General features: G+C 50.8%; 1 protein-coding gene across 1 annotated transcript in view; it reads left to right on the forward strand.

Moving 5' to 3' along the window:
* LGR6 (leucine rich repeat containing G protein-coupled receptor 6) overlaps window positions 1-26,264 on the forward strand; it is a 116,830-nt gene that overhangs the window by 64,018 nt on the left and 26,548 nt on the right. Inside the window, exons 5-6 of the mRNA XM_025855219.2 lie at window positions 11,752-11,967; window positions 17,071-17,142. Coding sequence (XP_025711004.1) covers window positions 11,752-11,967; window positions 17,071-17,142 — 288 coding nt within the window. The remainder of the gene's footprint in view (window positions 1-11,751; window positions 11,968-17,070; window positions 17,143-26,264) is intronic.

Raw genomic sequence — 26,264 nt, forward strand, 5'->3', positions numbered from 1 at the left:
TGCCTTTGTTTTAATATCCCACCTTTGATCTGTTGAAAGGCTGACAGTGAGAGGGGAAGGATCTTATTAGGTGGCATAAATCAGAACTGATGAAATCACTTTCCTCCGACAAACTCAGACCTTCCCCTGTCTAGGGAAAAGGAAGGAAAAGCGTTGCTGTAGCTCTGAGCTGCCCTTTCCCCTTCAGTCATGAACAGGAACACACAGATTAATCGAAGGCTCCATCAACCCCGCCCCCCTGCCCCCTGCAGGGAAGCTTGAGTTCTCTAAGCTTCTGGTGGCTCAGCCAGGGTTCTCTGCTCCCCATGCTCTCTGTCACCATGGGACCCATCCATCCATCCCCCGCAGAGTGTTCTGGTTCCAACTCCCGAGAGTTTTCATTTCTGGACTCTCAGAACTTATGCACACTCTGTGAGGGCCTGGTGATGGGTTCTAGGTGGGTAGAGGCATGGCTAGGACCCAAGGGATGGGACCAAATGTTGGACTCTGCTGGAAATGGCACTTGGAGACCAAGCTCTTCATAAGACCTCAGCCAGCAACATAGGAAGGGGAGCAGCCATCCTCCTTCATGGGGTCTCTGGGCAACTGTCCTCATGGCACTCTCTCTGGGGGCAGAGGTTGATGAACACCTTCTCCCAGGTGAACAAAGGCAGGAGAGAAGTAAACGCTGGACTCAAAGCCAAAAACCTTCTTTGGCTCTACTATGTATTCACTCTCTGACCTTGGATGATTACCCTTTTCCTCTTGGTTGAGTGGGGTCCCTTTCAGCTCTCACTTCTATGACTGGTGGCCTCTTCTCAGCAGGTAGTTCCCTGAGCAGTGCTGGAAGCACTCATGATTTCATCAATAAAAAACCCCCCGCAGATTGAATGCCCACTGTGGGCCAGTTTCAGGGAGAGGACAAAGCCCATGCCCTCAGGGGACTTCCAGTCTAATGGAGAGAAAAGCAATCAGAGTGGGAGCTTGGTAAACTTGCTCAAAGGTACAAATTTGGCCTTAGCCTTTCTCCCACCTAGACTGATCATTCCTCCCAGCTCTCTCTGGCCCAAAGCTCCTTGCATTCCAAATCTGTATCCCGTTTCCAGAAGTTTCCCTCAAAAAGCTGTTCTCCATTAAAAGTCTACCTAATAATACTTGCCAGATTAAAAAAAATATTAATAGGCAACTTCTACATCCAAAAAGGAATATTGTCTAATAAGTAAAATTTTAGTCATCTTAAAATGCTTGTGGGTCATGGGGGTGGGGATTGGCTGCCCTAAGCCTCTGCATGACACCACCACCAATGCTTATACATTGGCCTGCCCCATAAGCCCCTGTCTTGAGTACACAGGGATATGACACAGAAGACTTGTCCAAAGAAGGTATAGACACCTAGAAAGACAGAGTGAGAAAGACACTTAAAGCTAACCCTCCCTTTGCAGGTGAAGAAACTGAACCCGGAGAAGGGAAAGAGACCTGTCTGAAAGCAAGAGCTCTGGGCATCCAGAGGCACAAGACCTTTGCCAGCCTCCCCTCTCCAACCAGAGTTTTGTCTCTTAACCTCAGCTGAGAAATGCCTACACCCTCTAGATGCCTACTAGTTAAAGTTCAGATTCATAAAGCTCCCCCCAGGACTAGCACATTTTCTTTCCAACTACTTATCCCATCATGCTCAAGCCCTGGCTCCTGGCACACGCAGCTAGTTCACTTGTACTTGGATCAGCACCTTTGCCTGCACTCCTCTCTCTGCCAGAGTTGCTTATTCCTTCTCTACTCCGTGAAAATTCAGTTACTCTGTCAAGGCCCAGTACAAGTACACCTCTTCTGGGAAACCTGTCCTACCTTCCCTTCCTTGGATGAATGATTCACACCCTTCTGCACACCCTTCTTCTTGTTCCCTCAACTCTTGGTGTAGGCCACACACAGATTCTCTCTCTCTCTCTCTCTCTCTCTCTCTCTCTCTCTCATTCTCTCTGTCTCTGTCTCTGTCTCTCTCTCTCTCTCTCTCTCTCTCACACACACACACACACACACACACACACTGCATCACAATTGGTATTTTATTTATTCATCCTCACTGCTAGACTGTAAGCTCCCATAGGCAGGAACCAAATCTCATTCCATGTCTGTCTCCCCAATGTCCTGCATTGAGCCTAACTAATTTCTTAGAGCCGTGTCATCCAGTATGGCAGCCACTAAGTCTGTGTGTCAATTAAAATTAAATAAATTAAAAAATGCAGTTCCTCAGTCACATCAGCTACATTTCAGGTGTTCAGCAGCCACATGTGCCTAGTGGCTACCATTTTGGACATTGTGGATATTGAACATTTCTCTCATCACAGAAAACCCTATTGAACAGTATTATCTTAGAAGAGACCAGAGACTTAGCAGCCCCCAAGATGGAGGAATCATGGGTCTGGGAAGTCCTTAGCTGCCCAGACTACATACACGTCACTGCCTTGCACAGAGAAGATGTATGAAGGGAAGCTCCTAGAACTGGGTCTGGAGTTCGATCGCTTGGCTTCAAGGCTTGGTTGCTACTTCTAGTGAAGATACACTGTCAACACCTTTTCTGGCTATAGCTTCAAACTGTCAGCTCTCTCAGATCCTCCACTGACTGCTCTCCTTAGCTAGGAAATTTCTTTTCATTGACTGGAAAGGGCCTTTCAGGACAAGTGCTGATGTTCACGTCTTGCTAAGGGGAAGCCTCATCAATAAACCTAGACAGAGTGATGGCCACGTGAAGGTGGTTTAAGGTTACCTGGCTTCTCCCTTTTCCCTCCCCTGACCCTTTACCATCCTAGGACAGGAATAAAAGGTGTGGGCTGAGGCAAAGTGTGGACTTCCCTACCACTCACCTCCCACAGCCCCCCGAGCTAGGGGATCAGGGTAACGGGGCAGCCCGACATCCCCCAGCACTTGAGCAGCATTGGCAAGACTTCTAGAATTACGCAGCTGACCCTGAACCCGTCTGTTCTACACAGCTGAGGGGCCTGAGGCATGTACATCAGAGTTCCTGGCCTGACAGCCTTGGAAAACTAAGCTTGCTCAGTTCCTGGTGCCTGACACCTCCACTCTCTGTACCCTTTCTGTTCTCCTGGGCCCTGTCCTCCAAGAGCCTTCCTTTTTCATAAGGAGACATCTTTAGATTCTGTACTTGAGACAGCCTCCCAACTGTTTCCCTGCCCTCTGCCTTCACCCGTCCCTCCCAATCCAATCTCAACGCAGGAGCCTCAGTGATCTTCTGAAGATGCCAATTTAACCTGTGACCCGCTATAATCTGCCCCTTTCCAGTTTTGACTGTCTCATCTCTGGATCCTTCTCACTCACTTTGACATCATTGACTAGGCACCACCAGATACCTTCCCTGCCTCTGTGGTTTTGCTTCACTCTTCTTTTTGCCTTGCCTCTAATACTGCCTCTTCAGAAAACTCCTACTCCCCCCTTGGGAGCCAGCTCAACTATCACCTCCTCTGTGCGGTCTTCTGGATTTCCCACAGGAGGAAAGAGTGGGACCCAGTTTCCAGAGCATTTTCCATACACTTGACTGTAGTATGTATAGTTGTGAGTTTAAAGTCACAGGCTTCGGAGTCAAACAAATGGCTTCACCTCTATGTGCCTCCTTTTCTACACGTAGGATGGGGATAATAAGATTCCTACTCCATCGGACTGGGGTGGAGGTTAAATATGAAAATATATGTAAAATGCTGAGCACACCTGGCAATCAGCCAACTCTCAATAAATGTTAACAAAAGTTTTTGTATTGTCTTATTAAATAATAAAGTAAATAGTCGGAGAGCTTCTCTGAAGAGGGACTCTGTGTTATGCATGTTTGAATCCCAGCACTGAGCACAATGCTGGCCTAGCAGTAGGTATTCAGTGAATGTTTAGTGGATTTAATCCAATCCACCAGATTGAATTTTTTAATCCTTTTTGATTGAACTAAATCCAATCTGATTGAATTCAAGACAAAAAGAATGACACTTGGTGATTGAGTTGAGACTGAAGTAACTGAGGGGCATTTCGGGCAACCTGATGGGTAGTGGGGAGATATTTGGGGCCTGTAGAGACTTTATGGAATCCCTCAGGGAACCACAAAGGGCCTTCACAGGAGGCAAGCTGTGGTCTCCACAAAGGGAGCTCGGGCTGGTGTCAGTGTGTGCAAAGGTCAAGGCACCTGAGTACTGGGCCGAAGCTGGTTGAGTCGGCCTGGTCCCCAGACGCATGCGCCCTCCCTAAGCAGGGCCAGGGCATGCTACAGACAGGGAGCACCCCCCACCCTGGCCCCGCCCCCACCACACTGTTAGAGCCCCATAGCCCTCCCTGTGGAGGCTGGTGGCTGGCACTGGCGGCTGGTGCTGGTGCGGGAGGCTGGGGCCTCCTGCCTGTGGAAAGCCCGGGGGCACCTTCTTGCCACTCTGCAGGTGCCAGCCTGCTCCCTGCTGGAACCCTCACCTTCCCTGGCAGGCTTTCCGTCAGGGCTGTTGGTCCCTCCGGGCAATGAACGGCTCCCACATGGAATATTTTCCCCACAGAATAACCATTTCCATAGTGGCTGCTTTTTGTTCTTTTTTTCATTTTCAATATCCTCCCCTTTCCACCCTGCCTGTACTCCACCCCACCCAGAGCGTGAGGTGCCCCCACCCCCATACCGTCCCCATCCTCTCTTTTCTTCTCCTTGTCCTGCTGAAAGTCAACTCTGTGCCTGTGTGTGCTGGGGAGGGGGACTGGGCACTTTGAGGTGAAAAGCCAGCTTAGGTTTTGCTCAGAGCAGCCAGTTGACCACTGGGTGCCAAATACGCAGCCCTTGTCCTCAAGGTACCTCACCCCCAACCTCGTTCTTACCCTCACACTTACAATTAGGAATTGAGAACGGAAGGTCTGGCCCACAGCTTTTGAGGATTTCTGAGCCTGGGAGCAGGACTGGCTTCACCGGCGTGTGCCCTGTGCAATTATTCAGGACCTTGGCTCGGAAGGCTTAGTGCTCTGCTCTTGCCATCTTGAAATTCTTAATCATTTTTAAAAATAGGGGTTTCCCATTCTCATTTGGTGTCGGGCTCCACAAATCACATAGCCCATCCTGCCTAGGAGGGCCTGAATGGAGAGCAGCTTCAAGGAGAGAAGAACGTAGCTAGGCTGGAGTGGGAATTGGAGCAGAGAAGCACCACCAAATTCAGTGACCAGGTCATGGGATGAGAGCTGGCCAGGGGCTCCCCCTCTCTGAACTTCTGCATCTGAAATGGCACATTGGCCCTCCTTTCCAACTCTGCAAAAACCTGAGGGCTGATGAGGGAAAGAGATATTGCACAGCCTAAGATTGGCTGGGGACACTTTCTTAGGATGGGGGGCCACATCGTGGAGGGGCCCTGTAAACACCATCTCTCTGTCTAGATAGGTGAAAAACAAGAGTCTTCCCCAGATGTCCCCAGCCCTCGGAGCCTACGTCAAGGCCATCTGTCTTCGTGGAGCTTGGTTTTTAGCCTCTCCCTACTCCTAAGGATCCTGTCCGACAGTCACCAAGTCTTCTCATACCATGTGGCTCAGAACTGGAGAGAGGACTCAAGTCACACCTGAACTGAATGTAATAGACCAGAAAGACACCCCCCGACCCTTTTCTCCCAGTTGTCCTCCTGGTCCTGCCCTGGGACATGCTGACCTTTTGATTCAAAGTCACCCTATGTCCAGGGAGCAGGTACTAGGTAGCAGGCACTGGGCTTAGAGCTTCACATGAATGATCCCTTTTATTTTTATTTATTTTTAATTTTTTAAAAAGATTTTATTTATTTATTTGACAGAGAGAGACACAGCGAGAGAGGGAATACAAGCAGGGGGAGTGGGGGAGGGAGAAGCAGGCTTCTCGTGGAGCAGGGAGCCTGATGTGGGGCTCAGTCCCAGGACCCTGGGATCATGACCTGAGCCCAAGGCAGACGCTTGATGACTGAGCCACCCAGGCACCCCTGAATGATCCCTTTTAAATGAATACCTGATGACATCCATGGGTCATCTGGTGGTCCACTAGGAGCCCTGACTCTGTCCCTCTAGTCTTGTATTTGACTAAGATCTGGTAGGAAATAAGATGGATTAAAGAAAGAAATTCCTTGGGGCGCTTGCTCCCTGCTCTGCGGGAAGCCTGCTTCTCCCTCTCCCACTCCCTCTGCTTGTGTTCCCTCTCTCGCTGTGTCTCTCTCTGTCAAATAAATAAAAACTTAATAAAAAAGAAAAAAAAAAGGAAGAAATTCCGGAAAGGGTCCATTAAGTCAGTCGAATGCTCTGTGGGCTGTAAGGGACTTTGGTTTTCAAATATAAATATGCCTCCTACAGCTCAGAGAGGTGTCTGTCTTTCTGTCATCCAGTCCTTTTAGGGAAGCCAGGCTGGTAGAAAGAAATGGAAAGGAGCCCTGAGTTTGAGTCCCAGGCCTGCCACTCCTTTTGGGCATTTCTCTTTATCTCTCTGAGCTTCAGTTTCCTATGTAAAATGAGTGGGGCTGCCAAGCTCCTTCAAGCTGATATAATGTGATTCTGAGTTTACACTGTTGTTCTTCTGGGTCACTGTCAGTGAACAACTTCTTGCTGTCTAACCTAAATCTCTTCTGCTGCTACTTGCTCCCGGTTATGTCTTGATCTCATTTTAGTCCATTGGGACCAGGTCCCCATGTCACTAGCTCTCTGGAATGTCCTATGGCCAGGAGACTTTCAGACCACCTGCTCCTTGGTACTTGGACTTGGAGGGAAGGCGCCCCAGCCATCACTCATGCTCCCCCCGCACCCCACCTCAGCCTCAGCCCTGGGCTGGGGGAATGTGAGGAGTAGTTTGGCCCTCTAGAGGTTAAGCTATTTCTCCAGAGCCCAGGCAAGCCCAAACTGGCCTGTGAGGTCCCTGCTAACCTTCCCTATTACCGCAGGTAAGAATTATAGTCAGAAATCATTCAGGGAGCCCAGGCCCATGTGGGAGAAAGAGAAGAGCTATTGGGGGTGGTTGATTTTATTCCAGAGCTTAATTGGTATAATTGCTCTTTTCTTCCTGCCAAACCCAAGTCCATCTGGATTGGCTCTCCCACCTGCAGACGGGGAGCAGCTCAGATAGGCCCATTAGTCTCAAATGGTGAATTCAGGCTGCTTGGAAGCTCCTTTGGCCCCCCACCCAGATGGCATGGGAGCCCAGGCCCACCTGCCCCAGAGGGGCCCCAGGACAGCCTGAACCTGACTCAGGAGGGTCAGGCAGCTTCTTCAGAGAGTGCCCTATCCTGCTTGGGGAGGGGCAGGAAGAGAGTACAGGGGACTTTTGGGGGCTCCCCAAGGTTCAGAGGTCCCTGAGGGAGGGATGGGATGTCCCACAAAAGGGGAAGAGGGAATATAGAAGCCAGTACTGCTCCATTTCCTCCCCTGCTGCCTCCCCTGCTCCTCTCTGGGCCCCCTCGGGAGCCCACTTTGAAGGGGGTGTTTTGTCCTCACAGCCAACCCTACCGGGAGAGCCCATAATTGCCAGATGCCCAGTTTCTCCCTTGGGTCCCCAGAGCCCCCGTGGACAGCCTCCTTGTTAGAAGGGAAGGTAATGCTGGGGCCTTTTGTCTGCCTTTAACCTCAAAACAGTCTCAGGGATGGGCAGGTAGTCACACTACATAGCGAGGAAACCAACCCAAAATGTTAAGAGAGGGGTTTGTAACTAGATCTGTCTGATGGCTGAACCCACACTTCCTCCATGCTCCCAGGAGCCCCCGGGGTTAGAGCTGCCACATAAAATAGGAATATTGTATGGGGCCTACTTATTTTCAAAAAGTTGTTCTTTGTATATCTGACATTCAAATTTAACTGGGCACCATCTTAAATATTGCATGGGACATATTTATACTAACAATTATTTGTTATTTACCCAGAATTCAAATTTCAATGGGCAACATGTATTTTTATTTGCTAAATGCAGCAATACTCTGCTGGGTCCACATCCCCGCCCAAGTCTGCCTGGCCTGAGTGAAATGCCTGGACCTTCTGCTCACCCCAAACACAAATTCAGATCTGACTGATTTCTTCCATGTGCTTATCCCACCTTCTTCATTTGCCAGCTTGCCTGGTTTCCCCCTCTGGCATGTGTCTGTCCCCAAGTCTCAGGAACAGGGCTGTAGGCACCTTCCTCCTGCAGCCCCAGGCACGCCCCACCACACTGCTCCAGGAGATCTGCAAGGCCTCACGGGAGAGCTATTCCCTCTAACACAACAGAAAGGGGCCTGGCAGCTCGTCCAGTCCAGCCCTTACCTGCAAAAGTATCATCCTGAGCCAGGGGGATGTGCTTGGCCTGGCCTCTGGGAGAAGTGGCCCTTCTCAGGCCCTCCTATCTCTGGGTTGCACAAAACGCAGGTGGTGGTCTAATCGGGGCCACGGGTTACATGTGAAAGCGTACACATGCACATGCGTGGGTCACATGTGTGCTCACACATATGCATATGCATGAGAGGCAGCTTCCAAATGCCCCCCCAGCCATAGAGGAAAAGATTGCTTCCCTCTTGCCCTGCCCCAGTCCCACTTCCTATCTGCCCCATAACACCTTCCCTCTGTCCATAGAGCAGGGGCCACCAACCTACCAGGGGCTGTGGTCATGTCCTCTGCCCTGTTTCCCAGTCTCCGTCAAATAGGTCAGCAGGTTCTCACCCTCCTCATGCCCCCAGTACCAGCATCACACAGTGCCGAGGCACATGGATTTTGGCACCAGACAACCTGGGCTGGAACCCCAGCTCCGTGGCTCACGAGCTAAGGGAACTTGGGCGGCTTAATCTCTCTGTAAAGTGGGACTAACCAGAGCTTCCTCATGGCGTTGCTGCAAGGGTGCAGATCACACACTTGTCCCTGTCTGCACCTGGCATATGACAAGGGCTCAATATGTGGAAGCAGATCATTGCTATTGGTGTCGTGGTTGTCACTGGAGGGTTGCTCCCAGCCCAAGGCTTTAGAGAGAAAGGGAGACCCCCCACCTTGGGCATTCAGGCCTCCTGGGTCTGTTAATCCCCCCTTTAGGTAGGCAGTTACAGGGAGCCAGACTCCAGGCAAGCCCCAGCTGTCCTGGTCCCATACATCCAGTGGGTTGTTGGGCCTTACCGATTTGACTTCCTAAGGATGTCTGAAATCTGTGCCCACTTCCCCCGTCCACACTGGCCCTCTATTCTCCTGCCTCTCAGCCTTCACTCATGATACCCCACTTTCCACCTCTCCTTGTCTGTATCCTATCTTTGCTTAAGGCCGTCTCAAAGGGCGCTTTGCCTGGGTGGTTCTAAGTTGACTCTCAGGGCTCAGCTGTCTGTCTGTGGTCTGTGAGAAGGCTGGGGCCAAGACGCTGCCCTCACTGAGCGGAAGGAAGTGGGGCCGTGGCATTCTTATGGGATGCTAGGAAGACTCCCGGAATTGCTGGATGACTTTATTGTGCCAGGGAGCCTGCCAGGCCAGCCTGGCACTATCCCAGGTCAGGAGCAACAGAAACTACCACTAGGAGCGGACACTTTTGGGGACTGGACACCAGAGTGGCCAAATTCACTTCTCAAGCTTCTTTGGCTATGGCTGTCCCTTTCTGGACAAGGAGGTTGTGTAAAAGACCATCTTTGATGATCTTCCTGCCTCCAGTCTGGCCCTTCTCCTATACCAACAAGGTCTGCAGAGGAATCTTTTCAAACAGAAATCTGGCTAGGTTCTTCCTTTACTTAAAACCCTTCAGTGGCTCCCTGTTTCCCTTAACACAGCATTACTTACAAGGCCCTGTGAGCTCTGGCTCCACCTGCCTGGCTAGCTCACCTTACACTCTCCTCTCATGCTTCCCCCCGACCCCGCTCCACTGCAGCCCTACCTGACCACTTTCAGCCCCCTACCATGCTGCACCCTCACCTTCCCACCTGCCTTCCCTCTGCTTGGGTTTTTTTTTTTCCCCATCTACCCCCCCGACTAGTTCCTCCTCAGGCACCAGGTCTCTATGTAAACATTACTTTCTCCTGGAGGTCTTTCCGGATGCAACTGTGCTTCCCCTGCCACCATTGCCCCGTGAATGTGCCTGGCCTTCCCACCAGATTGTAAGCTATGTCAGGGAGGGCAGGGATATTGTCTTCATAGCTGATGTTTATCCAGTATTTCCCAAACCTGTCTGTGCACAGAAACATCTAGGGTGTTCTTTAGAAACAGGTTCCCAGGGGCGTCTGGGTGGCTCAGTTGGTGAAGCATCTGACTCTTGATCTTGGTTCTGGTCTTGATCTCAGGGTTGTGAGTTCAAGCCTCATCTTGGGCTCCATGTTGGGCGTGGAGCCTACTTAAGAAAAAAAAAGATTCCCAGGCTCCCTCTGGACCTTCTGAATTACACTATCCTGGGGAGGGGCTTGGGAGTCTGTATTTTCACAAAGTTCCAGCCAGCCAAACCATCAAGAGTATAGTGACCAACATTGGTGGGCCATATCTGGAGTGACAGGCCTTGCCAGTAGAGGGCACTCACCGAAGGGTGTTTGGTCCCATCAGGTCAGGTTTGATGTGAGTGGGAGGTCTTTCCTAATCGCAGCTTTCGAGGATGATCCAGGTCATTTTGCTTTCCCATGTAAGGTTCCAGTATTGACCTGTTCACTCCCCTTGATGGTGAGCCAGGGAGTTTATCCAGTGGCCCTTAAGACATTTGGCAAGAAGGGCATTGGTGAAATGGCTTAGGGAAGAGATAGAAGCCCAGATGAACCTTCCTCTGCCCACCCCGCACTCCCAGTCACACCAATTGTTCTTTAGGTTCAGGGCCATGGAGTCTTAGGGCCTTTGTGGACAAAGGCTGGGTATCAATGACTGAGGTACCATATACATGTGGGACAGCCGTGCCTCAGGATAGAAAAGTTCAGCAATAGGTCCATAGTCACAGGCCAGGTCCATAGTCACAGGCCAGCTTGTCTGGTCCCTGTGGGACCAGCTACCTAGGGTGATCCAATTTCAGCCCAAGTCCCAGAGCAGGAGTCAGAAGACAATAGTGTATTGATAAAGGACGTCATGACTGGGATATATCTGTAAAAAGCTAAGATGGGCAGTCTCCTTGTTTTCCTGGGCTGAACTTTAGATCTTCTAGAATTTGCTCCAAAAGTTCTCAGGTCACCTAGGAATCTCTGGTTGTCACGCAGACAGGATCACCACTATCTGTTTACCTGTTCTGAAAAGTAGCCTATCAAGGACTTCAACTGTAGCATAGAGGGGCAATCAACTGAGCAAGAAGCCCCAGGACTCTGGCAGGAGCTTCATCAAACTACTGGGTCCTTGAAGAGACAAGGAGCAAGTGGTGCTAGGGTTGGATGACAGGGAATTGGCTTGAATCTTTGGGGAGACCCTTTCTTTGGATAGGTCCAAAGGGAGGAGATTTCCCTCTATAAATGGTGGGAACATCCCTACTATATGGCCTTGAACTGGACAGGGTTGGGAAGAATAGTATCACACCCAAAACAGGGGAGCTATGGTATAGATTTAGAAGCCTGGGGATGTGAGGGAAAGATTGGTTATTCACAGAGGGACTATGGGTTCAACACTGGGTCTGAGAGGAAGAGTTGGTGGCATAAATAGGAACATATGGCATAAAGGATCAAGAATTATGGGTTGGAATGGAGGCGAAATATGGGAACTTGAAGAGGTGGGGTATAGGCTAAGTAGCGGCCAAGTCGCAGCTTCAGTCCTAGGGTACCTCAAAGGCCCCGCTGGGGTCCGGGCTGGCCCAGCTCAACTCAGTCCCAAACCTTGGTCTGCATCTTGCCCTGGATTGATCCTTTCCATCCTCTCTTCCACCAGGCGCCTAGATGCCAACCTCATCTCCCTGGTCCCGGAAAGGAGCTTTGAGGGGCTGTCTTCCCTCCGCCACCTGTGGCTGGACGACAATGCACTCACCGAGATCCCTGTCAGGGCCCTCAACAACCTCCCTGCCCTGCAGGCCATGACCCTGGCCCTCAACCGCATCAGCCACATCCCTGACTACGCCTTCCAGAACCTCACCAGCCTTGTGGTGCTGTGAGTGCTGCCCTGCCCGCCCCCCACTCCTGGCTGGGTCCTGCTGGGGCTGCATATTTACTCCAGAGTTGGGTCGGAAGCCTGGATAGCTTTGCTCTTCTCTACACGGAACTGAACCATCTGGCCTCAGTTTCTCCTTTTTAAAATGAGGACGATCATCCCCTGTTGACCCCATGGGGAGTATGGTGAGGCCAAATGACAGTAGGGCTGTAAAAGTGCTTCGAGAAGCCAGCACACCATAATCAGAAAACGGGAATTAAGCCGCTAGTTTCTCGCTATGCAAATATAGTAACTATACCAAACTGATTGGAATATAAGTCAGCAGTCTTTTAAGCGATTTCTACCACATTCAACAATCGGATGATGCAGTCTTATGCTTTGGCACAGGGATAGGATAAGTTCATCTCATTTCCCAGACTTGGACAAACAGAGAAAAGCCATCACTTGTAATTAGACAGCAAAGCCCCGTGAGGGTAATTACCTGGGAGATAGTATCCTGGCAGGAATTGGGGACCAGGGTTACCTCTGCCTCCCTGGTGGGAACTTCAGAGTGCAAATTAGCTCCCAGCTAATTGCTACGAGTGATTGGTAAGTTCAGAGGGTAATTACTAAGGGCTTGGAGGTCATGTGTAATTGCTTTGGGTTACACGCTAATTGCTGCGGGAACATATGTGTTAGTGACTTTGCTAAATGGCAGCCTTGCCTCTCCTGCTCCTGGAAATCTGGCCTGATTTTCCAAACCAGAGAATGGATGATGTATAGGTCCATCTGAAAGCCGAAAACTCAGGCACCAATTTGTCTAATTCTCTGTCCTGGGAGACTGGAAAACCAAGAGGAGCATCCTTATGGATCACGTCCTTCTATCAGGATGGCCATTCCATCCCTCCTTTTGGGAGTCAGTGGGGGTATTTATAGAGGGTGAACAGCAAGGTGACCGATTCTCGTTTTGGTGACAGCCCTGTGACACCTGGAGGGAATGGGGTCAGATCTCCACGAGAGACAAAACTGGGAAAATGAGGGCCACATGAGGAGTCTCAGACAAATGAGCAGCAGCAGCTGTTTCTAGAAACCCTATGTGGGGCACTGAAGAGTCAGAGAAGTATGTGAACAGCTGCTGCCCTCCAGGGGCTGACAGTCTAGTTGAAAGAGTGGAATAAATATGGGAAAAGACAGCTAATGATGTAATGTAACTTATATCAAGATAGCTGATGATAGATACAGACCCACGCAGCATCGGCAATCTGGGGTGGCTGAGCAAGTGTAGGGGTGATGGGGAAGTCTTTGTGGGGAATGTGGGGTGGATCCTGGGCCTGGGAAGATGATGGAGAACCAGACAGGTGAAGACAATGGCAGTGTTCCAAGCAGTGTCATAAAGACACCGAGGGGAAAGCCCGGCTGCGTGGTGACAGCAAATAGGCCAGGCTGGTGGGAGCAGAGGATCCTCTTGCAGAACGAGGCTGGAAAGGTGGCGGGGGGGGGGGATCAGGTGGCTCACGGTGTTAGAACAGGGAGTTTGGCTTTTGTCTGTCAGTGGGGAAGGGAAGCTTGGAGGTTTAGGAGTAAAGATGAGCAGGGGGGTATCTCAGGAAGGCTAATTGGGAGGATGGATGGGAACAGGGGGACATTTAGGAGGCTCTTGTCTATCAACCGAAGTCTAGTTTAAGGAGGTGGCAGAAGGAATGGAAGGGAAGACATGACTGTGAGGGATATTTTGAAGGAAGGGTAAGTCTGATCTAGGAAAGAGCAGCAGGAAGGGGAATCAAGAATGACTCCAAAGTCTGGCTGGGAACCAGGGAATCGGAATGCTAGGTGTGCTACAGATCGGAATTGGGGGGGACCCCACCGGGCAAAAGGAGGGCCAAGGGAAGAAAACCTACTGGTGCAGGAGCAAAGCTCAAGGGGAACTGGTCCCTTTTCCTGGGGCAGGGCCAGGAACATGACCCCTTTGTCCTGCCTCCAACTCACCAGGACCTGGGAGGGGAGAGGGGGCTGGGGGAAGCTGTCCAGGAACTATGGGATGAGGTATAGAAAGACCCAGGAGGCAGATAAGGAAGACTGGGTGTGATAGAAAGTAGGAAAGTTTGGTTAAACCCAACTGGTGCACAGGAGTCTGGCTGGCGGTGTGAGTAGACAAGTGGGATGGAGGAGAAGGGGCTTCTCTGCAATTCAAACCCAAGCTGGTACTTTTATCAGGCTGCTGTGAAGTCCTTCGCATCACTGCTCTGGCCCTGATGGGACCCCCCAGGTAGCACTTAATTGGGCAGCGCTAGTGTCACTCCTGCAAATCTTGTCTCTTCATCCGGATTCTTAAACCCCAACACCCTGCCCCAAGCCTGGCTGCTACAGGTGCCCAGGATGCCTGGGCTGAGTGAGTGGTTTGGAGGAGGCCATTGGAACCCTGGAGCTGGATATTTAGGAAGCTGAGAGGGTGTAGACCAGAGATGCTGGGGAGGCGGAAGGGGCTGGAAAATGGAAACGAGAGTCCAACAGGAGGCAGGAAGAAATGATAAGAGTTCAGTGACAGTCGGGAGACAGGCATGGAGGCAGTAAGAAAAATCAAAAGCCCTTGTTAAGGGGAGATAGTTTATTTCCAGAAGGCTGCGTTTTCCCTGTGGAATCGGAAGCTGCCTATGGGAGGGGCCTGTCTCTCAGCGGAACCTGGTGGCGCAGGTAGACAAGGATGGGGAAGATATACAGGACCCATGACTCTCGGGACCCCCATCCCTATCCATCTGTGCTGGATAGGGTCTTCCTGTCGCCTTGGTATGTGAACAGCATCTTGGAGGTCTGCATGATTTCTTCCCCTTGGAAGAAGAAAGAAATCCCCTTTTTCTGCCTAAAGAGGCTTATTTTTTTTTTTAAAGATTTTATTTATTTATTTATCTGACAGAGGGAGAGAGCACAAGAAGGGGAGCAGGAGAGAGAGAAGCAGGCTCTCCGCTGAGCAGGGAGCCCGATGCAGGGCTCGATCCCAGGACCATGGAATCATCACCTGAGCTGAAGGCAGAGGCTTAACCAACTGAGCCACCCAGGCGCCCTCTGAAGAGGCTTCTTAATTCTTGAACTTTACTAGCTTAACTAGAATATGTCACAGTGTAGAATATTCTACATCCGATTTTCCTGGGCCAGTGTATGCCTGTGAGCTGCAGATTCTATGCTTTCTTCACTTTGGAGAATTTTCTTCTGTAGTCTGTGTTTGAATACATCTTCCGTCTCATGTTTGGATTCTCTCCCTCAGACATGTCAGTTATCCTTGTGTTGAATCACCTTTGTGTCTTCTCCGTCTGTGCATTTCTGTTCTAACCTTTTTGTCTCATTTAGCCACATTCACCGTGATTATCTCAAGCTTTTTCTCCAATACCAGTTCAATTTTCGGCAGTGTTGACCCTGTTCCTTGGCTCGAGTTTATTGACTAATTTTTTTAATGATGTAGTTTTGGTTCTCAGTTTGTTTTTGCTGCCTATGATGTCATTTTCTCTTTCGTTTTTAAAATTTCATCTTGGAAATATTGTGTTTTGAGTTCGTTTTGTAGCAGGAGGCCATTGTGGTAAATTTCCTTCTGTCCCTCATCCATTTGTTGTATTTTTTTTTTCTTGGCTTGGAACTTTACCTGCCTTTGCACCCTCTCTTCTCCCCGTCCTCGGTCTCCCTGGTGCATCCATAATTGCCATGTGATTTCTTTGTTCTGGCTCATGCGTAGAAAGCTGTCTACTTGTTCTAGCTGTGTCATCTTGGGGCCCCATGGGTTCTCCCCTCCAAGCTGTAGTTTGTGGGCTAGTATTGTGGGTAAATGAGGTTCCATCTGCTTTTCTGTGCCCTGGTGGTGGGGTGAAGGTAGGTGGAGTGTGCTCTGAGGGGGAGCCCAGTCTTTGTCAGGCAGCCTGGGCTCTGCTCTGTCTGCAGATTCAGAGTGTGTTAAATGTGTGAGTTCACTCCCTCCCCCCAAGAATTCCCTTGGGCTTCAAGTCATTTCCTCAAGTCAGTGAGTAGCCTGGAGCCTTTATTTTACTCCTCAGTTCCACCTGTTTCCTCTGGAAGCCAGACATGGGGAAGGGAAATAAACCTTATCCACAGAGTTGCTTCTCTTTTAGATTTGGGGTTTTAGGAGAAATTCTCAGGATTTCGTTTTCTTGCCAGTTCAATTCCTGGAGAAAGCGAGACTGGTTAGGAGTTCCAGAGTTTTTCTTCGATCACTAGTTTGTGCAGTTTATTTACATTGGGTTATGTCTCTGTCCTTGCTTTGTTGCTACTTGTAATACTTGGGCTGGAGGCAGGGGTCTTATTTTTTGCTATTTTTGCTTATTTCTTTAGGAATTGGGAGAAGAACATTCTGTCACTTGTTTTCAGTTAGCTATTTACTTTGGAAATCTCTTCCAAACCGATCTCCTACCTCTCCCCAACCTACATGCACTCTGGCCAGGCCCTTCACCATCCAGCACAGATGCACATACTCCTTCCCACCCCCCCCCCCCCCCCCCCCTTCATCCCCATTACTTCTACCTGGAATGCCCTTCCCTCTGCTTGTCCAGATCACCTACCCTTCAAGGACCTGTTCTGGATCGCCACCTCTGTAAAGCCTTCCCTGACTCCTCTGGTCCCACCCGTCTCCCATCTCTGAGCCTGTCTACAGCTCCCTCCAGCTATAACAGAAAGCTTAGCCTTTAATTATATGTTGTCTATAGCGGTTTGCTTTTGGCTCCCATAAGCGCGTCTGGCCACTGAGTCAGGCGGGCTGGGTCCTGGGGAGCAGGACTATAGAAGAAGCCTCAGACTGGAGCCCCCCTGACATCAGGTCTCTCTCCAAGAGCTTAGTGGGGGCCTACCTTAGCCTTGACCTTGGGCACTCCTCTCACATTTTCCTTCAATAGGAAGTTAAAACCATAGAGTCCACGGTTGATCTAGCCTTGGAGATTGTAACTTCAGAAGTCAGTCTTGGCCAGTCATTTTGTCTCTGGAGACAAAGGGCTGGACCACTGGGGTCAGTCTGTTCATGCTTCTGCCTCCACCTTCCGACTTAAGCCACCGTCTGCTTTCTATGCCCCCCCCCGCCCTTTGCCCGATGCTGTGGGCACCCGTTCTGACGTGCCTTTCCTTCCCACACAGGCATCTTCATAACAACCGCATCCAGCATCTGGGGACCCACAGCTTTGAGGGGCTGCACAATCTGGAGACACTGTGAGTGCTGGGGTTGTGGTGGGGCCCTATCCTGGTGAGGAAAGCCTGGACGCCTGGAGGCAGGAGGGGAGGCTGGTGGAGAGAGAAGCCGGAGGGACTGGGATGCTGGGCCCTGGCTCCAGGCCTGCTCACCCACGTGGCCCGCCCTGGCATTCTCTTTAGGATGTCACTATGAATGCATTCCTTCCTCCTTCAGGTGGGTAGAATGTGCCTTTGGGAGTTCAGGGTGGCCCAGACTGGGGGAATCTAGGATCCCTGCCGGCAGAGACCACCAAAATAATGAACATTTTAGGTAGGCGAGCCAGAAGAATGAGGATATTGAGCCTGGGGACTAGAAGGCTTGGGGGTGGGCGTGGGGCTGACTTGATGGCAGCTTTGACATCTGTTTAAGGGTAGTTGCTGACAGAAGGGAGGGGAATGCCATGGAGTCATGCTGGTACAGTTTGCCAGTGGATCTACCTAGCCCAGTGATTAATGGGGAGATGGCCCATGCAGCACTCCGACCTGACTATAAAAAGCACCCAAGTTGTTGACTCTCAAAAAGCCATATTATTCACACATCATCATCCTGGAATTCCGTTAAGGTCAGAATGCACCCAAACCCTCCCATCATTTCCTCTGGAGTCCTGCCAGGCCCCACAGAGTGGGCTGAGTGGGCTCCATTTGAGCAAACAACTGGCTGGGCTCCCTCAGTATGCTGGCCATGCCAGCTGGGGTCCCGCAGAGCCCACAAGGGAGCTGACTGCCACAGCCACCTGGTGCAGGCCGCCAGCACCGGGGAGAGAGGGACCCCCCACCCCCGGGCTCCAAGAGTCAGCCACCAAGGTTGGGGCAGGGCTCACGGTGTCAGGAGCAAGTTCACAGTGCCTTTTGCCTCCCCTCCTCCACCTCCCCCCTCCCCACCCAACACCCAGACACACACCCGAGCTCCCAAGGTGAGGGATTTTCAAGAATCCAAAGCAGCCCAGGAGAAAAGGCTGGGAGACAAGCTGTGACCCGAGGAGGCAATGGTTTGGGGAAAACCATTTGGCACGTCTAGCCCAGGAGGCTGGGCTGTCTGCGTTTGCAGTTGTGGAGGGGAAGGGAATGGGCGGGCGGGGGGACCGAGACCAATGCTCCATTCTTCTTTTCTGTGGGCAGGAGACCCAGGAGCCCGGTGGCTCTCTTGGGCTTGGCCTGAAGCAGGAGAAATGGCAGAGCTGGGTCTCGTTCTCCTGCGTCTTCACCCTGCCACTGACTGAGTGCCCAGGAGTGGGCTGTGGGAGGGTGCGCCCCAGCCTGGAGTCAGAAAAGTTGGAACCTCTCCGCACCACTGTGCGTGACCTGGGCTCTGTCTCTCTTCTCTAGCCTTCACAGACAGCTGGCCAGTTAAAGCTGGGCACTCTAGCCTGCCCCATCAACATACTAGCAAACTGAGGGCCAGGGAAGCGGCATGGCGCTTCCAGCGTTACTCCCTCAGTTGGGGACAGAGCAGGTCTGGGATGTGTTAACTGCGAAAATGTCCATGAAAGCTCCTAGCTTAGTGCCCTGCTCTCCTTAGTCATCTGAGTTGAATGTGAATTGTGCAAATCTACTATGTGCTAGGTGTTTGGAGGATCTCAGATGTAAGGGATGGCCATTGTTCTCTTAAGGTCCATGTCCCCAACGCCGCCCTCCCTCAGGAGATGTAAGAGTTGGGGCGGGGATGGTGTTTGGAGCTGCTGGGCATCAGCAGAGTGGGAAGGAGCCCAGTGTTATCTGCCCTGGAGTGTGAGGGCTGTTAGTTCTGCTGGGAAATCCAGTGGGGAGGGGGCATGTATACTGGGTGTGGGTTGGCACCTCTAAAAAGCCACCTAGCGGCTATTTCTTCACTTTTGGGGCACACTGCCTAATTCTTTCTCAATTAGCCACTGGATTGCTGCGCAGGGCATTTGGCTCAGCTGGTGCTGGCTTAATTACAGAGCAATCCTGCCACTAAGTGCCCACTGTACCTTTCATCTATGAGAGTGCTTGGCTATCACACAAAACCCAGGACCTGCACCCACTGTCCAGATGGGAAGGGCCAGGCTAAGAGACAGGAGAAAGCCTTATAGCAAAGTCTATGGCCCTTAGCATCAGATAGCCTGGGGTGATGTCAGTTCTCCCAGCTGTGTGACCTTGGTCAAGGCATTTGCCTTCGTGAGTCTTAGTTTTCTGATCTGCAATATAATACCACTAATCACACGGATCTTATGGGGTTGACATGTGGAGTAAATGAGATGATGCGTGTAGGGTTCATACAGAGCCTGGAAATCCGTGTTAGGAACCTGCCCTGCACTCCTTTCTTGTCCCTATCCCCTCCTCTGAGGGCCTCAATCTCAACAACAACCCTTCCCTCCCTGCCCTGGAGGGATAAGCTCTCCTTCCAACTTTTGATCTCCAATTAAAAAGGGGAAAAGTGTGTTCTTTATCCTCTATCCCTCCCCCGCCCCCCCTCCAGCATTTGCTGGGGGAGCCTGGAGGGGCAGCCAGATGTGGAAAGGGGGAGGAGTGGCTGAGAGAATAAAAGGAGAAAGAAAGATAGTCAAACCTTTTAATTGTTGCATAATTGGCACACTTTGCAGCCTCGGTTATTACTTTGGAGCTTTTCATGTGAGCGTCTTCACTGGAAGGGTATTTCTCCCTCGGGCCCCTAAATCTCTGCCACTTAGACCTCTCTCATCTCTGCAGCAGGGGGGGAGATCAACCCCCCCTAGCCCAAGCTGTGGTTTGGCTCTGTCTGCAGGCTTCTCTGAGGGAGAGCGGCACCCAGCCCTTCCACCTGGGGAGGAGGGGCCCGTACGGGCCAGTGCATGCGTGGTCACACAGCCATCCTTTACCACACGCCACAGGCGATGCATACGCACACACAGTGCGCACGCCATGCGCCCATGTGTCTCAGGCCCTCCACGCTCTTGACCGCACAGTGGGCACTCCCACCTCGCGCCCTTGTGCAGCACACAGACACCTGGTGCAAGCACACCCATGGTGACACGGGCTCGCTTATGCCCTCTGCTCTGGAGGCCAGGCCGCCTGGGTCCCACCCCTGGTTCTACCTCTGCAAGCTGGGTCAGCCAGGGCAAGTAGCCTCACCTCTGTGAGCCTCGTTTCCCTGTCTGCACAGTGGGCTACCTCAGATCGTGAGGAGTGAGTGAGATGAGCATGCACCATGTTCTCTTTTACTCTGAAAGAGCCAAGCTAATCCAAGTGATTTGGGCAGGGCCCAGGGTCTGGGCGAGCAGAGCAAAGCGTGCAGACTCCACAGGCCCCAGGCACAAGCCTTGCTGCACTGTGAGGAGGTCTCAGGGCGAGGCTCTGGGACCTAGCTTTCATTTTTCCTGATGCCTTGCCTTCATTATCATTCCAGACCTTGCCAAGAAACCCCAGCCGGAGGGAGACAGGACAAACTCTGTCCTGCACGCATAGCTCCTTTCTGCTCCCACGGTGAGGATGTCCCACTCCTGTTGGGAATTTCAGAATCAGAGATGAGCCAGCCCTGAACTCTTGAAATGCTATTTCCTCCACTTTCCAGATCAGACCAAATCCAGAATTTGGGATGAGTTGCCCACATTTCTGTAGTTTGTAAGTGATGGTAAACCACTAGAATCCAAACCTCTTGCCTCCTAATACATTGTTCCACGTAACCCTAGCTCCTGTGAGATCAGATTAATTACAAGACTTCCCAGGTTGAGAAATAAGAGAAAGCGTGACCAGGAATGATTCTGGGAAGGTTCTCCCAGGAGGTCCCAGGGACCTGAAACCAGGCCCTTGCGCCCTTACATCAATGCCTGGAAATCCATGCTTAGAGGCCACAGAATGCTAGTCAGCTGCTGTCAGGTCATGATTCTTGAATCCCCAGCTAAACCTACCAATAAAATCTGTGCTTAATAAATACATACATACATACAGCCTAGCAAATGCAATTACAACCCACAGGGCCTGCCCCCACTCCCTAGATCTGGGAATTTGATGTCTGTATCTTAGGGAGAACTCAGAGGGGCAGGGCCTAGGATGGATCTGGGGACAACAGTGCCTTTCCACCCTCATTCTTGGGCAATGATATCTGGGCTCTGTTAGAACCTCATTAAACACATCAGAGCCTGTTGGAGCTCCTGTGCTGGCTGGACCTTTCCCCTTTGGAGGGGAGCTTGGGGTCATAGTGGGAACAGAAACTTCCTGGTTCTAGCTCCCTTTACAAATCAGGACCAGCATTCAACTGAGGTCTGTGAGGAGAGGAGGGCAAAGCAGGAACTTAGAGAATTCTGCCTTTTAATACAAGATCACGCCTTCCTTGTAAACCTCCGCTGGCACCAGATGCCCCAGTGATCTGCTTCTGCAGACTGTTTTTGCTTCAGCAAGTGTTCCTCTGTCTCCATGTCATTGAAACCACCCACACCAACAGATTCTGCTCTAACTTGGTCCTGGGAGGATCTGGCCATCTCTCAGTCCTGGGCCTGATGATCAGCCTTTGGCTGGGACGGAAGAACCAGGCAGGTTTCCATCGGAGGCTCTTCCAGGGCTCAGGAACATCCTAGAGTCGAACAAGGACTGGACCGGAGTTAGCACACCTGCTGTCAGATCCCAGCTCTGCCACCAGCATGTGACATGTGCAAGTCACCTGACCTCTCAAGAGCCTCAGTTTCCACCAGAGAAAATGGGCATGATATTTTACCATTCATACAGCATGATTTACAGTGCCTGGGACACTGTGAGTGCTTCATTTATGTTGGCTTTCTCTTTCTTGTCCTCCCATTTAATGCTGGGTAGATAGCAATGTGCCTCTCCCCCCACCAAATTAATTAAATAACTTTTCCTTCTTTCCTCCCTCCTTTCCTTTCCTTTCCCTTCCCTTTCCTTTCCTTTCCTTTCCCTTTCCTTCTTTCTTTCTTTCCTTCTTTCCTCCCTCCCTCCCTTTCTCCCCCTCTTCTTCCTCCTTCCTCCTCCTCCTTCATTTCATATTGTGTCCTAAGGTGGCAGGGACAGTGCTGCCCAGAGGTGTCCTTTTGCAGCAGTCCACGGGGTGACTCATCCCCTCTCTAGGGTGGATAAGAGTTCCCAGGGAGTCAGGGCATGGCTACTATATAGTTTCCTGTGGCTGCCATAACAAATCACCACAAATTTTGTGGCTTAAAAAAAACCCAGAAATGTATTCTCCCACAGTTCTGGGAGAGGCCGGAAGCCCAAAATTGAGGTGCTGGCAGGGTTGGTTCCTTCTGGAGGTTTGAGGCAGAATCTGTTCCAGGCCTCCCTCTCACCTTTGGTGGCTGCTGGCGACCCTTGGCATTCCATGACTTAGATGCACCTGTCCCTGTCCAGACTCTGCCTCTGTCCCCACATGGCCTTCTCCCTGTCTCCTCTTCTAAGGACACTTGTCACTGGATTTAGGCCATCCTATTAGTCCAGGATGATCATACCTCAAGATCCTTAACTTAAATACATCGTCAAAGGCCCTTTTTCCAAATAAGGTCATAGTCACAGATTCCAGGGGTTAGAACATGGACGTATTTTTGAGGGAGCTATAGTTCAACCCACGGTAGCTACCTCTGCGGCCATGCCCTCTGGGGCAGGTGCATGGGTGGGGCAGAGGTTCAGATGAATCTTCTCAATTTTCTTTCTAATCTTAAGGCAAGTGCTAATCATCCCACTGATAATTCCCTGCAGTTAAGAGAAAAAAAATAGTTTTGTAAAGGCTGTTGCACCTCAGAGCTCACGTATCCCCACGCCCACCCTGCCCGACAACCACTTGTTAAGGAAAACAAGACAGGGATTGTGCATCCTTGTGATACAGGTGAGGAAATTGAGGCGGAGAGTAGTTGACTCACTCAAGGTCATCCAGTTCTTTAAGAGCCAGGACTTGAACCCGAGTTGCTCTGCCTTTGGCCCAGCTTCAGCCCATCAGACCACACTGCTTCTCCAGGCTAACCCTGTAAGAACTGAGGACCTCTTTCCTTGCCAGTTCTTAATCATCTTACATTTGTGGGTTTATTAGCTGCAAATTTGTGGGGTTTTGTGGCTTATAGAGGAATTTATTGTTCCATATAAAACTTTTTTTTCTGGCTTTACCCTCAGAACCACTAATGACTTCTCACAGGCAGAAAATCGAGCTGCCCAGTGAGTTTGTCTTGTGTTCTAATACCATGACATGTTATTAATAGTTCTTCCCGGTACAACATTCCCTTTCCCACCGCCCTGGTGCTTGGGGTGGCCAAGGTCACCATTCTCATCACTGGCAATCGGGCCAAAGCTTCTACTCCCAACTTCTGCTGCTCCCACAGGCACCCTGGTCAGCTGGTCTGCAGTGGCTGGGGGGTGGGGAGAACTGGAGGTTAAGGGAGTGGGGTGGGGAGTTGGGCACTGGTGGCACCCCGTGGGAACCACTTAGCAACAGGTTCTCTGGTAGACACCATGGAGAGGAGACGAAGTTCAGGTCTGGCCCTTAATATCTGTGGGAAGGAGGAGCTGGTAAGAATCAATAATTACCGGGGGTACCTGGGAGGCTCAGTCAGTTAAGCGTCCATGACTCTTGATTTCAGCTCAGGTCATGATCTCAGGGTCGTGAGATGGAGCCTCACATTGGGCTCTGCACTCAGTGGGGAGTCTGCTTGGGATTCTCTCCCTCTGCCCCTCCCCCTGCTCTCTTTCTCTCAAATAAATAAATCAATCTTTTTTTTTAAAAAGGAAACAATAATTACCACTCTCTTTTCCGTTTCTTTGGATTTTCTCATTCCATAAATATTTATTGAGCTGCTAGTATGTGCCAGGCCATCACTATGAGCACTAGGGAAACATGTATGAACAAGAAAATTGCAACCCCTGCTATCACAGAGACTAAAGGGTTCTAGATCAGGAGTCCTGACTTCTTTTTAACTTATTATTCCTGCACTGTTGCCAGCATTCTGACCTCACTTCCCTGGCTCCCCAGAATCTGACGACTCACCCCTTGACGGCTACTGTGCCAGCCCAAGCCAGCATCCTTCTCTCACCTGGCTACTCTGCCTTCATCCTGGTCCTTCTACAGTCTATTTTCAACACAACAGCCAGAGAGATTCTTTTAAAATACAAATCAGATCATGTTACTCTTCTATTCAAAACCCTCCAGTGGCTCCCCATCATACTCTGGAAAGAAGCCGAAGTTCTACAAAGTTCTGGAAAGAAGCCTACAAGTTCCACAAGGTCCCAGGTGATGTGACACCCTGCCACCTCTTCCTCCAGTCTACTCCAGGCACAGTGGCTTCCTTGGATATACCAGACGGATATGCTCCTGCCTCAGGACCTTTGCATTGACTCTTCCCTTTGTCTGGAAAGTTCTTCCATTTCATTATCCACATCCTTCAGGTCTTTGCCCACATGTCACCTTTTTAGTGAGGTCCTCCCCGATCACTATTTTGCAACACTTCCTATTTACTCTCCATCTCCTTTTCCTACTTAATTTTCTCTATGGCACTCACCAATCTGATATTGATTCTATTTATTTATTTATTTCGGTTGTTTGTTGGTTGTCTGTCTCCCATCTCTCCGTGAGTTTATTTTATTTTATTTTTATTTATTTATTTGACACACACACAGAGCACAACAGGGGGAGTGGCAGGGAGAGGGAGAGGGAGAAGCAGGCTTCCCGCCAAGCAGAGAGCCCAATGCAGGGCTCAATCCCAGGGCCCTGGGATCACGACCTGAGCCAAAGGCAGACTCTTAACTGACTGAGCCACCCAGGCACCGCACTCCATGAGTTTTTGTAGCACCTGACATGGTGCCTGGCACAAGGAAGGTACTCAATAAATATTTATTGAACACATGAATGGGTTTATGGCCCCTGGCAAGTCCCTGTTCCTCTCTGAGCTTCAGTTTCTTCACCTGTACTGTGAGGACAGTGGACTCTCCAGTCTCTAAGGTTCATCCCAGCTCCGGTCATCCATACTTAGTGCGGTGCGGAGTCTCCAGCCCAGACCCCTCCTAGAGAAACAGATGGAGAAACTGAAGCCCCGAACATGGGCTGAACCCACTGGGATGGTCCCTTATCCTTGCCTTGGGGCAAGGTCCCCTCCCCGTAAGCCCTGTGCTTGAAGCCCAGGACCCTGACATTAGACCAGTGAGTTAAAGTCACTAGGACAAATCCTCAGGCTGCATCCTGCTTGGACCAGGGCAATCTCAAAGCCTTCAGGTCCCCTGCATTAACGGGCCCGTGACATCCAGGTGAGGGAGGTGCTGCCTCAGGGTATGCTCACATCTAGAGGACGGGGTCCTGTTGTACCATTCCTAAGTGTGGCTAGGGCTTTTCTGGGGAGAGTGGTGAGAATATGAAATGTCCACATTGCCTTGTCTACACCTTCAAAGAATGTGGGAGAAGTCTTAGGTGGCATATGATGATCGTCTTTGGAAGACACTTAACGCATAACTTAGGATCTTCCAGCTGACAGGACACGGGCCAAGGGAGGAAGGAAAGGTGGTGCTCTAGCTCAGGATGTTACTTAATCTTCAGAGTAGCCCTGCTGTGGCACCCTGGACGTCCAGCCTCGTCCGTGAGCCCTGCCATTTGCCTCGTCCAGGCAGAAACTGGATCCCCATCCCCCTGGAATCTCAGAGAGGAGTCCCGTGTGGGAGCAGATTGGACTGTTCCATGCCTCCCTTCCAGGGCTGGGCTTCTCTGATCCCAGGTGCTTCATGAGGGCAGAGCAGCAAGTAATGGCAGTGTCAGAGGTCGGCAGCTTTCATTACAGCTGGGGCTGCTGTTGCTTTGGGTATTTTCTCAATTTTCTTTCTGGCAGGGAAGCAAGCGTGGGTGGAGGGAGGTTAGGAGGAAGGCGTGTCTGTGTCTCTCAATAGAAACTGAGGACAATTTTACTAATTGCTGCATTTATTAATGGGTGGCCTTTTATGTAGGTTGTTTAGAAGGTAAAACAATGCTGTTAGTCATAAAGTCTTTGTTGGTTCCTGGCTCGCCAGGTCATCTGCCCCGAGCATGTGGAGTCAGATTGAGATAAAGCCTCAGTCTGCAATACGGGAAGAGCAATTAAGTTATGTATTTGTTGCCCGCCTTTGTTACAGGCCTTTGGGAGATAAAAATGGCTCAGAGTTTACAATCAGGAACGTCTGTGTTTTGTGTTTCACGCTGGGGAGCTAGGCTCACC

This window comes from Callorhinus ursinus, unplaced genomic scaffold (assembly GCF_003265705.2).
Source record: "Callorhinus ursinus isolate GAN/ISIS: 27379988/994484 unplaced genomic scaffold, GSC_fseal_2.0 scaffold57, whole genome shotgun sequence".
Taxonomy (NCBI): domain Eukaryota; kingdom Metazoa; phylum Chordata; class Mammalia; order Carnivora; family Otariidae; genus Callorhinus; species Callorhinus ursinus.